The 16,370-nt window shown below is 36.7% G+C and overlaps 1 protein-coding gene across 1 annotated transcript in view; it reads right to left on the bottom strand.

Annotated features, from left to right (window-relative positions):
* PCSK5 (proprotein convertase subtilisin/kexin type 5) overlaps nt 1–16,370 on the bottom strand; it is a 261,360-nt gene that overhangs the window by 35,767 nt on the left and 209,223 nt on the right. Inside the window, exons 21-24 of the mRNA XM_034072696.1 lie at nt 11,658–11,760; nt 8,316–8,452; nt 6,199–6,396; nt 5,800–5,868 (exon numbers count right to left, since the gene is read on the bottom strand). Coding sequence (XP_033928587.1) covers nt 5,800–5,868; nt 6,199–6,396; nt 8,316–8,452; nt 11,658–11,760 — 507 coding nt within the window. The remainder of the gene's footprint in view (nt 1–5,799; nt 5,869–6,198; nt 6,397–8,315; nt 8,453–11,657; nt 11,761–16,370) is intronic.

Below are 16,370 nucleotides of genomic sequence, written 5' to 3' on the forward strand. Positions count from 1 at the left end.
ACCTTTGAAAGTTGCTCAGGCTTTGACTTGCTAAAACAAAAAGCTACACTTGGACCCAAATACCTGTTGTGTAGGCAGGGACACAGCATTTTGGGGTTTCTCAGTGTTTGTCTTTTTTGGAAGGTATATTTGAAAGAGGAAAGCATGATGGCTACTCTGATCATTCTTCACTTTGCATCCTCACTGAGAAGCACTCTATTCTCAGTGTTAACCTCTGAAAATAGTGCTGGTGCAAACGTTGAAAAAGCCATGGGCTATTCCCTGCAGAAACCTGGATGGGTCATAATGTGATATACATGGTATTGTGCTACATGTTGATGAGGTAACCTCTGGGAAACCCTGAGAAGTGCTCATATAATATGTCACACTTTCTCAAGCTGGATGTGGTGAGTGGACGTGAATCTGCAAGAAGGTGAGTAAGAATTGAACTGGGAGCATGTGGCTTCATGGGAGGACACTGGCAGAAAGACAAACAAGTTGGGTCAATGCCTGGATTTCACAATCTCTTCTGGGAGGAACATTTATCCTGTTGATTCCTATGGATTTACCAATGATCCTCAGTGATCTCCTCAATGAACTAGGTGGACAAACTTAGCATTATTGGTCAATGGTGTAGCAGTTCCTGCTTGTGAAATGCACATATGCAAGTCAGTAGAGATTGTATATAGGAGACGTTTGTCACTTAGCACCCTCATAAATAATCATATTCTGTGTGTGTTCACTATGAAGTGAACACTATGAAGCAAATTGTATTATTAGGAAGAGATAGACAGCTGATGGTGTCTGAGAAAACACATTGGTCCATGTTTTGCATTATAGACATATCAAATAACAGGATTGTTATGTTCTTCCATTGTATTGACTCTGAAATTCTTAGAATAATTACTTCCAGTGACTCAAATTTTTCATGGTTCTTTTTGTGGATTATTTTTTGTCTTTTAATCCTGAGCTTTGGTTTGTAGTCAATGGCTTTCTAAAGAGGTAAGTTCAACTTGGAATAACAGGTTTAAGAATCTGGAGAAAATATAGTGTTATTTTGAAATGATCTATATCTGTGAGTAAGTGAACTTACATTGAGAGGTGGAAGGTAGAAGCTACTATGGCACAAAGAGAATCCTTCTCCTAATGGTGTTGCTTCAGCAGAACTTTCTCTTTCAAAAGCTGCCTTTGTTGAGGCTACTGGATTTAATTTTACAGACTTCATGGTGTTTTCTGGTGCCCATGCCCACCAGAAGGCAAGTCATTAAAATTTAATCATGGCCTGATAGTCAGAGTGATGAAGAACTGTAGTTCCCATGGATTTATTTGCATCAACGGGAGCAATAGCTCATTGCTATTCTAGAAAGTAGTTTTGGAGTATCCAAAATTTGGTTATCAGACCTGAGGTACCAAAGTCATAAATATAATCTTGGAACTATGGACTTGAAATATATCCAGCACACTTTCTTAGAGACTTTGTCTGTACGATTTTGTCTTTGTGTTTGCTTGCACAGCAGTAGGAATATATTTGAAGCTTGTAAGAATTAAGGATTAAACATGGATATTAAAGTCACCCTTAAGTCTTGCCTTGGCTCTCACTTCAGATTTCAATGTAAGGGCAAGAGTCTGCCTTTCATATCTCATGGGATGCCATGAGCTTGAGCATGCCATTTAGACTTGTATTGGCAGCAGACAGTCAGATGCATTCAAGAGTATGTGGGCAAAAGAAGGTAGGGATACGAACCCTCCTGTACATAGTCATTGTTTTGACACTGTGTACACAAAGCCATAAATCCTTTAGGGATTAATGCTAAGGCTATTTATCTATTATGTATCTTAGGATGTGAAAGTGTCTGCATGCAAAATGGTATCTGTGAGCATTAAAGGTTCTTTATTTCCCTAAAATACAATCAGCCTTCGAATTAATGAAGTGAGTCAGAAAGGAAAGTATCACACAAATTTAAAAGAAAGCATTGTCTGTATTTAAACTACAAAGATTAGTGTATCCTTGATTAAGTCTTTCTGACAGTTCCCATCTTTGCCTTAAGACATTCAGTGCTGATACAGTAAAGACAGGTTGCCACACTGAAGCCCTAAAACAAAACTGAGTCCCAACTGAGAGGAAAACAGACATATTTTACTTCATTCCCTGAGCATCCCAGAAAACATTATGAGCACTGTCAACCTTTCACTTCAATATCCTCATGCCTGGTGAACAATAACCTGTAGTGTTACTTACTCGGTAGGTTTTGACATGGGATGTAAAGTATCAAACCAATATAGAAGTATGATACCCATGTCTCAATCTTTCTGTAAATTCACTACTCATCAAGAAGAGATATTTCCTTATCTAGGAAATCCTTATCTGCCTCCACTACTTGCTCTATTCTGCTGGCATCTGGCATCATGCCAAAAGAGAGTAAATCTTACTCATTTTCTTGCCTGCAGAAAGCAGGACAACATCGCCCACGGCTGCAATCTATTCTTTGGTGCCCTGTGAAAAAAGTTTTTGGCCAAAAACTACCTGTCTTTCAGGCTACTGGGAAAAAATGCAGATATGTTCACAGACATATCTGTCCTTAAAATCAGATGTGTGTCTACAAAGAAGAAAAAAGTATCCATATTAACCTCTGTAACTTCTAGATAGTAAGAGAGCCACTTGCATTTTGCTGCTCCCAGTTTACAATGTAATGTCACTGTGGTCTAATATTCCTTTTTAAATTCACATAGCTTCTATAAGTGGGTCTGCATTCAGTATAAACTGAAGTTAAATATTTTTACCACTTACAGTTTATATCAAATGATCTTTAAGCACTTCAGAATGAGCAGGTGGCTGATGACTTTTTGTTTTAGGTAAGTCTGCAGATGTGCAAATATGCACAAAATATGTTTACATTTGTGTATGAAGAAATACTTTTGAGTATGTGAACTATACAATTTTGATTCCAAATGCGGTGCTTACCACATTTTGCTTTCTCTCCACCTCTATTTTTTAAATAGAGCATTCCCCAAAGCTTTCTGCTGCACTTCTAGTAGAAGTGTTCATAGTGTTGGAATGCTTTTTCTCCTCCTGCTCTACAGTTCTTATCCAGATTAAATTCCTCAGTGACATTGGAAGGAAGATAAGACAAATAGAGACTGAAAAATCATTTGCTTAATTTTAAAAAGAGTTTGTAGAAAAGCCATGAAGATGTGAAACTAAATGTATCACATTCCATATTTTATCACCTTGAAATTTTTCTATTGGAAGTTACTTTTGTTGCAATGCAGTTTCCTTATAGCTTTCAAAATAATCAATTTATTCTAAGAGACAAGCCGTTCAGCTGTTTTTTTAAAGAAGTCCTTAAATATATCAATTTTCTGATAAGACGTGAGAAACCTATTACTCTGCTATTCATATCTACGAATTAAGTTATTGATATGCCTGAAAACTCATAGAATATTAAGAGTATAAATACAAGCAAACAACATCTCTACCTGAATCATTCTAAGTTTGAAGTTTATAGGTCATGCTTTAGTTCAAGAGCACATAGTAATTTGCAAAAGCTGCTTGGGATCTTCCTTTTGGCCCACTGCTGTGCTTCTGTTCCAAATAGAGCTAGTATTAAACTAATCTCTTTGACTCTTAAAAATATATGTATCGTAACCACCAAAGAGTTTCCCTTATATTATGCCTCTTACCAACCTCTGGCATCTGAATACTTCTGACTTTACTAAGCAGTGAAAGTTAATTCAGTCTTTGTTTTACCTGCATCCATTCTGTTGACCTTTGAAGGTTTTGAAAAGCCTATTTTAAATCAAAGCTTTGATTGAAAGAGCCTGAGGTAAATATGCAGTGAATATTATGGATGATTAATATTTAGGAGATGAGTGATCTTCTGAGAACAAAGGTAAATGAATACAAGCCCAGTTTTCTGTATGCCACCTGCGGATGAACAGTCTTGCAGTCTCCTTTTGTAGGAGCTCCTTATTAAGCCCATATACAAAGAAAATGAGCCTTTGAGTTGCTTGCAATGACTGTTTTTAAGAGAATTTGCTATTTGTAGTGCATTTCACCCTAATTTGATCAATGACTGGCACTAAACAGTTGCAGAAGAGATATAAAAAATTTTCACATGTTGTGTAAAACACTGAAAATATTACTATAGAAAAGTAATATTCAGTAGCAACAATAAAAATTGGCACTGAAATAGATTCTCTCCCTGACCTTTCCTTCTTTTTACTGCCTACAAGCAAGCACATATCTGGCATGACTCTAGATACCATGCCATACAAAAAAAGACCACGGTATAGTTGCAATCATGTTAAAAATTCTTCATTCAGCAGTATTGAAAGCTCCAGGTACAGTCATAGAGAAAAGCATTAGGCTTGATGCATTAATTTAGAATGGCTGGTCACCAGAGTCATAGGGTGTTTCATGCTATGGCTTATTAGATAGGATGACTGGTCAAAAGTAGTATAGGATGAAAATCCTTTCAGAAGTTTGGTATGCATGAGCATTTATGTCTTTGTCGACAGGGAAAATTGTTATTGACACAAAAGCAGAAAGAGCATCAAAATGATTGTAATGAGTGATGGGAATAAATTTTTTGTTTGTTTATTGATTTTTTTCTCATGGGGTACTTTCATAGTTTACTTTGACTGGAATTCCTGCTATACACTCTCCTCTGAATGTATAGAAACATCCAGTCTCTGTGTACCAGTGTTAGTGCCTGTTACACTAGGCCCCAGGTAGAGTAAGTAGGAGAAACCAAAGGGCCCAGTATGAACTCTTCTGTCTGTGAAAATTCTGTCTGAATTCAGAGATGGGGTGTATACTCCTGGTAGTCTCTAAGTTTTGAACTTCAAAAAATGAGTTTGGAAATATAACAAGCTAAATTTTTTCCTTTCTTTTAACATGTGGTACTTCCAGATAACTTATCTGTAGATCAGTGACCTGCTCTAGATTTGATGCAAAAAATGTAAAGCTTAGGTTGGTTAGGTACTCTGTGCTTTCTTAAGATGAAATTTGTCTCAGGGGTCATAAGTGAAGACTGCCTTTTTGATGGGTCACCCTCAGAATGAGTACCTCTTAGTCTTGAGGTACTTGTACTTCTGTCCATACAGCCAGAGGAAATAAAATTTTCTTTATGTAAACATAATGCAAATGATGAACTATGCTGTCTTTTGAATAGTTTTAATCCTCTGTCAAAGTGGGCTGTTGTGATACAGAATGAATCAAGTTCTGCAAGTTAAATGGCATTTGCTTGAAGACAACAAACTTTCTGTCAACATCGTATTATGTTGAGAAGGATTTTTTTTTCAATCCCATATGAAAAAATGAATTGATGTTTTAGTGTTTCTTATAGGGCAGTAGCATTGCTATTGTGATGACTTGCTCTTGAATGAAACTTAAGATCTGTCCATGTGTCTATTTCCTTAAAGAAAATGTTTTTTCTTTAAAAAAAAGCTTGGACTAATGATCTATTACTAGGCTTGGAAAAAATGAACATCTATGATAAAGCTCTGCACCTGATAATAGCTTCAGAAAGGCAGTAAATCTCTCAGCCTGACTACGACATTTAAGCAGGGAAAAAAGTACAGCAAAGATTAATAGACAAATTCATAAAAAAAAAGAATTTGTATTTATGCTGGAGATAGAATTTAGAAATGGTATTAAAAAATTAATATGCTGTGAAAAATACAGTTTACTTAGTGAGAGAATGCAGGAATGACTTATGGCTCAACAGCATACACATAGGTTCATGACCAGAGAGGGAGGAGGAATAGTTTTTCCCTACCTTAGGTATAAGAATAAAGGCTCATAAAGGGAATATTTACCCAGTTTGCATTTCTGGCATCCATCTGAACAAGGTATGCAGTCTTCAGAGTCAGGATCTTCCACCTCACCTGTGTTTCACAAATCAACAGTTTGGGTTAATTCTTCCAACACTTGGAAGCACTTATTAAGTTTCCTGGAAATAAGCTTTATCCAAATCCAAAAAGGAGAAAGATTCACAGCAATTTCTTTTCTCATTTGTTCCGGTGTAACCCCACTTATTTTTCAGAAAATACTCCTATTTTACATTAACACGGTGTTAGAAGAGAATTGGAGCTGAAATTTAAGGACCTCAGGTTCAGGTGTGATTGTATATTATAAAACAGGAACCAAGATGCTTAACCAGATTTCTGAAACAAATTAAACAGAATATTAGTAAACTCCTACTGAAGGATGCTTACCTTCTCTACACCTATGCTTTTGACATATATTTTGAGTAAGGTAGTAGCCTCTGAAACATCTTTTGCAGTGGCTGGAGTTCAGGCATACCTCACAGTGGCTAAAGCAAGCCATGCAGGTATGCTCTGAATGGTAGTGACCTGGAGGACAGCTCTCTCTGCACTCCCCGTGATACAGGAAACGTTCGATCCCTCTTCTATCTGTGTGGCAAACAAATAGGAAAATGGTGTCAGCAACAAGAAAATTGGGCATAAGAATCATCTTAATAAAGCACCAGTGATGCAGCTGATGAGAATTAATATTGGTCACTGCTAGATTTGCACAGATTTACACCAGATGAACTAAAATATATAAAAGATTCAGGACTTCAAGCCTTCCTCATTCCTGGAGATATATGACATATAAAGATGTTATGCTAGTTTATAATTACTGTTTACATCCATCAATCTAAAAAAAAGAAGGATTAAGGGTTTTCCATTACTGAGTTCCCTTGCAGTAGACATATTTTATTGCATATGCCCATGTAGAATTTCCATTAAGAAAGCAAAGCTGTCCCCTTCACCTGTGGAAAGGATCAGTCTGTTACCATAGTAGATTAATCTCTAATGTTCATCCTACTCACAGCTAGACTCTGGAATCATTTAGATTTGAATATGAATAGCAAATACGTGCCATGTGCAAATGCTATCAGAGAATCAGCATTCTCTGGTGCATGGAAAACTGAGTTCTCTTCCTCAAATCCTTCTGAATGAAACCTGTGAAAACACCTATGACTCCACATGCCATGCGCTGCAACATGGGAAGCTTTCTAATGGGTTACCCCAAAGTATAAACGACATACATTAATGTGCTAAGTATGTTTGTTTGCTTTACCTAAAAAGCAAGAATTTGCTTATGATAATCTTTAGAGAAGCAGCTATAATTAGGAATAATTGCTGCATCCTAGCAGAAGTAGTCAGACTTTGTTTCAATTTTCATGTGAAAATCCTTACGATGATCTTTTCTAGCTTCCTCAGGGTGTGACTGTCATCAGTGTCTTCATTTCCTGATATACAGAAATGCAGAAATTTATTTTGCTGTCCAGTATACGGAGAGACGTGGGGAACAATTACACCAACTTTTCCCACATGCTGGACTTGAAGAACTATTTGAAACTTTCATCTACTAAGTCACATTTCCAAAATTGACTGGAAAGTCAATCTCATCATCAAATTAATGCCACCTACGTTAGTGTTTTCTTGTAATCTAGACACTTATTACAATATAAAGCCTGGGCCATTAATGACTAGGACTGAAACAGAGGTAGCAGCTGAAAGTAAAAAGGCTGTGGATCCATTGTGATTTCTCAGAAAAAGCTCACGAAAAATTCCCCTTTATTAAGTGAACTGAAAGTTAAACGTAATCTACTCATTTCCAGTGGCAATTCGGGCTAGCTCCACATACTTGTATATAATATCTTCAAGTTCTTCATTTGTCAGATGTTACAGAGGCAAGAGGGAATAATCTTTAAAATGGAGGTTCAAGAGGAGAAGAGTTACTTTTCTGAACAGCCAGAAATTTAACTGTATTACCCTCTCAACATGGGCTCTGTAAAAATGTGTCAAAAAGTATTAGTTTTTATGTGTGTCAGTGGTAAGCTTCTCCCTGCATGCCCCATTTTCCCAGCTGAAAGGACACAGCAGTCTGTGGTGGCTTGTTTCCTCACCTTCCCCAGACATTTTGGAAAGCACCCTGCTTGCCTGTGTGTTTCAGTGTAGGACACACTATGTAGAGGCTGAGGAAGGCATGTATGGAGCTTTCTTTTCCAGAGGCAGCCTATGCAGACTTTCTGTCCTTTTATTTTCTGTGCTACACTTTCTGTTTCTGTTAATACAGCTCCTATTCAAAATAGACCAAAGGAAATGTATAAAGATGCAAGGATAATGGAGAGTTGTGTTTTCTTGTACTTTTAAAAAGATGAATGGAGTTCCAAATCCCTTCAGGGTTAAAGCAATTATGATGCAGATCAGTAGCAAAGGCAATATTTATATTATTGGCTCTAACAACTATGAGAGAAGAGGGAAAAGGGAACTTGGAGGCCAAGGAAGAGGAAAAGACTGTACGGGGAAATCTTTCTTACCTGTTCCACAAGTGGTGCATTTGTTAGGTTCACTTCCACTGCAGTCCAGGCAGGTATGATGGCACAAATGACATTGCCCTTTGAATTCAAACTTTCCTCTGGGGCATTGCATAATGCAGCGACCATCATCAAAGACTCTTTTGAGGCAGAGAGGCATAATTACAAATTTAGCAACTACTCGTTTTTTAAGTTGAATAGAAACTAACAACAAACCCAAGATATTTTCCCTTCATTTTATTCTCAAGAAACATTTTCCTTATTTTATTTATGGTTTTATTAAGCATTGAGTCAACCATATTTTGAACCTGGATCTTAGACCTCAGAGGTCAGATTTTTCTGGGAAAAAAATCTCCTTTTGATAGTGTACCTAAATGTCCTTCTACCACAGTCACTGCTGTCGTCACTTATATCAGAAGGAAAAGAAGACTTAGTCTTTCTCTGTGAAGAAATGATTTGTTTGTTGAAGTTTTTTATTAGTTTTACATTAAAGTTTTCCTGTGAACAGTGCTATGTCTTCACTAAAATGACTTTGTACATTAAGTCAAACTTCTATCTGAATCTTGGCCTTTAGGAGCTGTATTATTTAGACTTGTATATCTGCAGACGCTTAGGAGCTTTGCTGCTAGATGTTCTCTTTTTACTAGGTAATGAGATACTTGCTACAGAATCCTTTTGTCTGATGAAAATTTCTGGTCCATTTTTCACTGTTACTTAATATCTATGGGTTTTAATCTCTTTGGAAGAAAATTAGAAAAGCATCACTGAAGATATGACTGTTAAAAGAATATAAAACAAGTTGCCTAGAATGTGACAATATTTTCTTTCATGTTTAACTATTTTGACCACTCTGGCATCCGAGGACTTGGGAGTCAATTTTTAGAGAAGCTGAGCACCATTCATGATCTTAGCACAGATACTGAGACTATAAACTTGTCTATACACTGAGAGAACAGCAGGTTTTCTATGACATTAAGATAGTGTATGTTTCCTTGGAGACAGGCAATGGCATTAGAAAATGCTTGCAATATGTCTTCATAAATTTGAATTGCTATAGTCATCATCAGATTGTTTCTGAAAGAAGAGGAGAAAAATATCTGCAAAGTTTAAAATCAGTTTTTTCAAATATTCTTTGAAACTATTTAAAATTTACCATGACTGGAAAAGTCTAGCCTTATATGAAGTGTGAAAACAGAAGAATAGGCCATCATGTAAACAGCCTTCCTGAAGTACATTTAACAGAGAAAACTTGTGAATTGATTAAAAAGAATTGTGAGGCTCAAGGCACGCTGCTGGAGGGAACCAGGGAGAAGCTTTTATGCGTATACAAAGTACTCAGCAAAGATGTATCTCCTCATGTATGCAGGCTGGTTTCTGTGAAAATAGGACAATGTGACCAAAGTACTGAAGGTAGCAGGGCTATGCTTATATGACATGCAAATATGACTGTGTTTTACCACCTGTTCTGACTGTAATGGTAGCTATCCTTGCAAACAGCTCACACAGGTGAAAAGTACATTTTTTCTCTTTTTTTTTTTTTTATATATGGCCCGTAATGGAAGACACCAGGAGGTCAGATCTTGTTACTAATCTCTGCAACATAAACATACAATAAACAGATGGATGCAGAATTCTGTGAAAATCAGTTTGGACAAAATACTACAAATTCTACAATTTGCTACAATTGCGGTAAAATTGCTACATACTAAATACAAAATACCACAATTCCATGTTTTTGTAAAAAACAGGTAACTGCTTTTTACATTGCCAGAGAAGATGGTGTGACAGTGATTTTGAAATAAAATAAGGTGACATCTACTGCTGAGTTTTCACAAAGAACAGGGATTGTTCAGTGTTTTCATTTTCACTTTATTTTCAGTAATTCCTCCCGCCATGTCTTTTCATCCTTTTCAAAGAGGAAAGGCACTCCCATGCAGGAAAGCAGCACTGCTGATTTGTTTTATCTATTGGCTGCTCTGTCTAAACCAGACATCACCTGAAGCTCTCAAGAGAAACAGGATTTAGGATTCTGTTTCAATTAAATAGGTCTATTTCAGGTACATAATGAATCATATCCATTGGAAGGATTTACTCTTTTGCCTCTGGATGAGATTTTTCTTTGTTATTATTTCTGTTACTACTGGCCATGCTAATATGACTTTTTCTAATAGCTTTCATAATGTGCAAAGGAGCACAGCAAACTTTTATAAACCTTAGATACCAAAATTGAAAACTGTCAGAGGATTTGTTATGGGAAAGACATCACCCTTCCAAATGGTCAGAGACCTCACTGCTGCAAACACCTAAGTGGTTTTGCCTAATGATGTTATTCTTTGCCTTCTTTGTTTTGCAAATATCTCTGTGTAAAGCTCACAAAATAGGTTGCAAGGAAATACAGACAATCTGATTTAAACGCAATTTTGAATCAGATAAATCCAGTCCATAGCCCAAAATTCTGTACAAGGTTCTTGTGTTAATGCCATTTCTGGCATTAATTTAATACTTAATTTTAAACACGTTAATTTAATAATGTTTTCTTAGTGATTAATTTTTTTGGACTCTATCATTCCTGGTGTGTCTTCATGCCATACATATCTGCAGGGTAAATTGTGGGATTGAGTGGGGATTCTTTTTTCTATGCCTTACAGGGTCTCATTCTGATTTCATACTGGTGTAAATATCAGCTGGCTACAATGAAATCCAGTGCAAGAAAACCAGAGCTGTCAGTGTGAGAATAAAGGTGATTGGCAGAATGTGAGTTTAAAACCAGCAAACTCTTGGATTAGGTGTGAGATGACCTAAACATAAGCCTCTGCTCTGCAGAGTCCTGCAGAAAACCTTATTTCTATTTCTAGTCACATCTTATGGCAGGTTAGAAAAGTCAGCCTAACTTAAACCTCCTTTTTGTTAGGGAGCAAAACTTAAGTGCCATGAATATCTTCTGAATTACGTGATTGCTAGCCTCAGTGTCCATATTCATGCCTTGTACCAAAATCTATACCTGTGTACAACTACAGATGCCCTAGACTCTAGCTGTTAAATATGTGACTGTTGTGATTCTAGCAATCATGATTTTGAGAGGATGACAATGAAAGAAGGACTATTCTATGTATTAAAAGAAATCTTTCTGTATCTGTGAGAATCATCTGGCTAAATGTCAGCCGCTCGTGTAGCGAACTATCTTGTTCACATAGCATTTGTTTTCTCACTTGCTCTAGTTTTGTTCGTCCTAATCACTTCTTGCTTCTTCAGCTGACTCTACAAGCTAGTGCTAAAGACCATACAGCCATTTCTCCAGATGATGATGCCAGGTCTCTGTTCTACACTGTGCTGGGAGACAATTACCTTGTGAGTGGGCAGCTTATGCAGTTGTCTGGCTCAGGTCCAATGCACTTCTGACAGGATGCTTCACATAACTGACAGTTTTGGGAATCATCAAGATATTGTCCTGGCAGAAAAAAAAATAGTTTACTTCAGATCAACATCTCACATTAAAAAAAAAAAAAAAAGAAAAAATCCAGATTGGAAAATATAATGAGTAAAAGGAATTAGAGCTGTTTGAATTACTGAAATAAGCATATTTCCCTGTAGTATCAGGAAAACAAGTACTGAGTCTTTTGGTGAACCAGTATACTCAGAATTAGTAGTTTCTAGTCCTTAGTTACTCTCTTATTTATTTATTTACTTATATTTTCCATGTGACTCTGACAGAGTCATTCTTGTTCAGGCTAATGCTGTTTTTTTGCATCAGTTGAAGTAATGGGAGATTTCAAGATTCGCCATGAAGACTTATATCAAAATCAGTGCTACCTAGGAGTATTAATTACTTAATGTCCTTTGGTGGAGCTGCAGCATGCTCCTGATGGCAAACTGCAGCATAAAGAATGGGCTTTCGTGGTTGTGGGGTATGGTATGTGAGGGGAAGGACAGCTTCAGTTAGTCAGAGGCATATTGGTGTTTCCCAAACCTTCAGCTATAGCATCTCTTATCCTCCAAGGTTGCTGTTGGAAGACTCCACACTTAAACTTAGGCTCTTGTTTAGGCTGAATGAAAATTTGGAGCCCAAGTGCCTGTTTGGACTTGAAAAATATATGACTTGTTACCTTAAAACTGAGATAAGGATATAAATACTTCCAGTACTAACTACTGTGCACCAAAGAGCAAAGTTTTCTTCATTATTCACTAAATATTAATTAAACTATTGGTAGAAACAGGTAAGCTACATGCTTCATAACTATCAGAGCAGAAGTATCAATTAGGTAACCAGCATGAATACTGTATTGGTGTGCAGCATTGTGTGGAGACAGTAAATCAGTTTATCATGCAGTTTATAAAGCTCAAGATTTTTTTTAATGTCAATTTGTTACAGGAAAGTTTATTCTGAGTGTCTACATTTGAAAGAATTGACTGTTCCTTCATTCATAAGTAATTGAAGAGGTTGGGCAGATACTTCTGTATAATAAATATAAATAAATATCCATAAACCCTGAAGTTTGTGTGGATACTTCAATATGGAGAAACTCTTTCCACTTGCATTGCTGGAGGGAAAACAGATTTGGCAAATGTGGTGAGCTTTAAGAGTCAAAATACAAATGTGGAATGACTTGGTTTTGGCTTTCAGTTACAATGAGTTCCTTACATTGAAGAGCAAATCCACTGTATAAGCAACTATTGCTGTAAGTGTAAAATGATGCAGAAAAGAAACATATTCTAAAATACAGCAATTTACATTCTCTGTCATTTAAGTTTCTATTCCTTTTCAATCTGTACTAACAAATTTTACAATAGTTGAGATCTCTCGTATGAGATGTAACCTAGGATAGTACTTATGCTTGAGGGGATGGGAACAGGATAGTTATAAAGGCATACCAACTAGAACGTCCAGCCAACAGTGGGAGAAAGCTGAGGTACACAAAATGTAGGTATAGACACAGTTTTCATTTTGTTAAGGTTGTGTGTCTCTTGAAGAAAGGAAAAAGGTAAAATGTAAGCCAAAAGCCAGTGGCAGAGCCACATAAAACACAAAGGCAGTGCTTCTCAGAGGCTGCTCTGGGATCAGTGCTAACAGGGAAGAAGCTCAGAACCAGGAGCAAATGAACAGTCTCTTGATGAGATCGGGGAAACAAGTATGTGTAAGCATGCACACTCACACATTTTTATTGCTCTCCTTATCCAAAAAGCATTCAGTATATACATGTATTTACATGCATTTATGTAACCCCACACATAACCATACAGGCAAAACCTTGAATCGCATGTTGTCATATACATATTGACATATGCAAATTGACATAATTCAATGGAAGTGATGTAGCTTTTCGACACTGTATCTTGTATGACAGATTACTTTATTAATGACTGATGATAAAAACATTATGAACTGTACAGCTGTTTGACACAGAACTCGGCAGGATTTTGAATTTATCAAGATATTACTAAGATAAAATGTTGTATTGATGTATAACTATCACAATACAGAGTATTTATAGTTCTCACTAGGAAAGAAAGACCATGGCCTGCTGTCTGGTAGATCATCAGGCCATTGACAGATTCGTTTAATGTAGACCTCTTGAGCCTTTGCAATACCTATTCATGGCATGGAATGCCATGAGATTTTAAAATATAATTCAATACATATATACACACACATGTATTTGAACAATACACAGCCGTGAAAAAGTAAAGTATCTGGAGTGTCTTCCTATTACAGGTCTGGTGGCTTTGTGCTTTATTCTGCTGGCTTTGCATCATCAGGGCAACATTATTAAATAAAGGCTTCTCTAATGTTGCTTTCTGGTACATGTTAGAAAACTTCTTGTTTCTCCAGTCCTTCCCTTTATTTGCCCTCACTGCCTCTGTGCTTATCCATCAGACCTGAGCTACTAATTCATACACCTCAGCTATGCAAAATCAAATCCTTCCCACATGGTAGAAGAGCTTAGTTTTGAAAGGTTTTTATTATTTCTTCGTTATGCCTTTCATTGGAAGGGCTGTAATTCATTTCAGCTGGGCTGGAGCAGTGCCCGGAAGACCAGTTCTCTGCTTACTTTATCCTCCAAGCTGAAGCATTTTAAAGCATACTATTATAAGAATGTGCACCAGAAAATACTTACATATCAGGCTGTCTGAACTGCAAATCACATCTAAAACTGTAACTGTGCCACTAAATGTTAACAAAATATTTTTTAATGTATATTCATGGAGTTCACACTGAAAAGCAACTTTAAAGACTTTTAAAATATTCAATATGTTAGTTTAACTGTTTGCCATAATTCCTTGTGGGCAAAATATTTCTTTACAAATCTTGCTAGACTATACTAGTTACCAAAGCCTCAACTTCTATTTATTTATTTATTTAATCTGTATTTAGTTCTGTTGTCTGTCCAACATACATACAGGGTGAATACTCTCAGCAATTTGCCTCAGCTATGCCTTCAATCAGACAATGCTGTCATGTCATGATCCTCCCATATTTAACCTTCATTTATATCTCAATTCTGTTACCGTGCTACCTTGTTTAAACAAAACCCAAACAGACAGGAACTGAAGGTATTAAAGAAATATGGCTGGGTTAACAGACATAATGCTTCTTAATGGGAAGATTTTAATGCAAAATTTTTAATGTCCCTAGTTGGAAATGTCTTTAGCTGTATATGAGAACCGCACACTTGGGCTTAGTTTCTACCACTTCTTATGATGCATTTTAAAACGAGGTAAAGACTATTAAATCCCATTAAGGAGGAAGAAAAATTGAATTGCAGTGAGATTGACAAGTTAGGGTGTCATAGCAAACTAGAACTCTAGTCTGAGTCCCAGACTAGAGCACTGTCATAATTGCCAGGCCATTGCTATGTCCTTGCATAAGCAGCAGTTAAGTGTGCAGCTAAACTATTTTTAGTTAACTGTTTTTCTCCTGCTTTCCAAAAGCTGTGCCATTCATTGACAGCACATGGTATTTCAGGAAACCAGTTGGATGAGGGTGTGAATACCCTTCTAAGTTATGCATGGAGATACACAGTTTTGTGTGCTGGCAGTCATAAACGAATCTTTCTCTTGTAGCCCTCCCATGAGATTTAGTCACTGCAAGTCATGTGTTACTTCCCCATTTTTCTTAATGAAAACATCACATCATCTGATTTTAAAATGTTCATTGCTTATCTTCTATAGCACTGCCCCAGTGTCTTTTCTTTATAGTCAATGAAAAAATGGCCTTATTTCTTCCCTTTTGCTCGTTTACTTTTACGGGAACCTGATATGGATTTTGTACTTGCGCTTTTGTATGTGTAATCCATGGGTTACAAAAGCTTTACAAAGCAGATAAAGAAACATTGATCAGAATTGTTTTTCATCAATAAGCAGTGAGGACTGAAAACATTTAGTCTGAAGGAGCTCTATGCTTTTTCCATGTTTGGCCTTGATACATCTTATTTTGGCTGACATGTGGGATCAGCCCCTTGAGTTTTGCTGAAGAAATATTTATCCATAAAGCTTAAGGCCATACAGACTAACCTGCATATAACAAGCCATTAAAGTTCACCCTGAGGATTCTTCTTGAAGCTACTTCTTTGTTTAGCCCAAAACCTTAATGTTTGATAGACTACAGCTCCCTGAAATAATCTTGTCTCCATTTTTAAAATGTTAGGACATTTTATTTCCCCCCAGATTTTGGGCAGTCATACAAGATTTGAGCCTGGTTTCCAATTATTTGTCTAGCTTCAGCTTTCATTCTGCTAATTATTCTTCTCCACTGTGTCATTTTACACATTGAGCGAATTTCTACCTTCTTATTTGGATTTGCAGAAGGGATAAAGAAGATAACTTCATGAGCAAAACTTTGCGGTGTAAAATTTGAGGTGATGAGAGGGATTCAGGTTTGGAAGTCTTGTTTTCAAAAGTGCTTTGGGCAGTGACAAAGCTGAAGGCTGAAATTAGGATGTTGGCTCCCAAGTCACCAAATCTCCCCCTTTTGCCAAGGGACAAGGCAGAAACTTGAAAAGGGCTGAACATCTCTTTCCTGAACAGTAGTGTGTAGAGCTGAGTGTGATATAATGATTTTAG

Source organism: Melopsittacus undulatus, chromosome Z, assembly GCF_012275295.1.
Source record: "Melopsittacus undulatus isolate bMelUnd1 chromosome Z, bMelUnd1.mat.Z, whole genome shotgun sequence".
Classification (NCBI taxonomy): domain Eukaryota; kingdom Metazoa; phylum Chordata; class Aves; order Psittaciformes; family Psittaculidae; genus Melopsittacus; species Melopsittacus undulatus.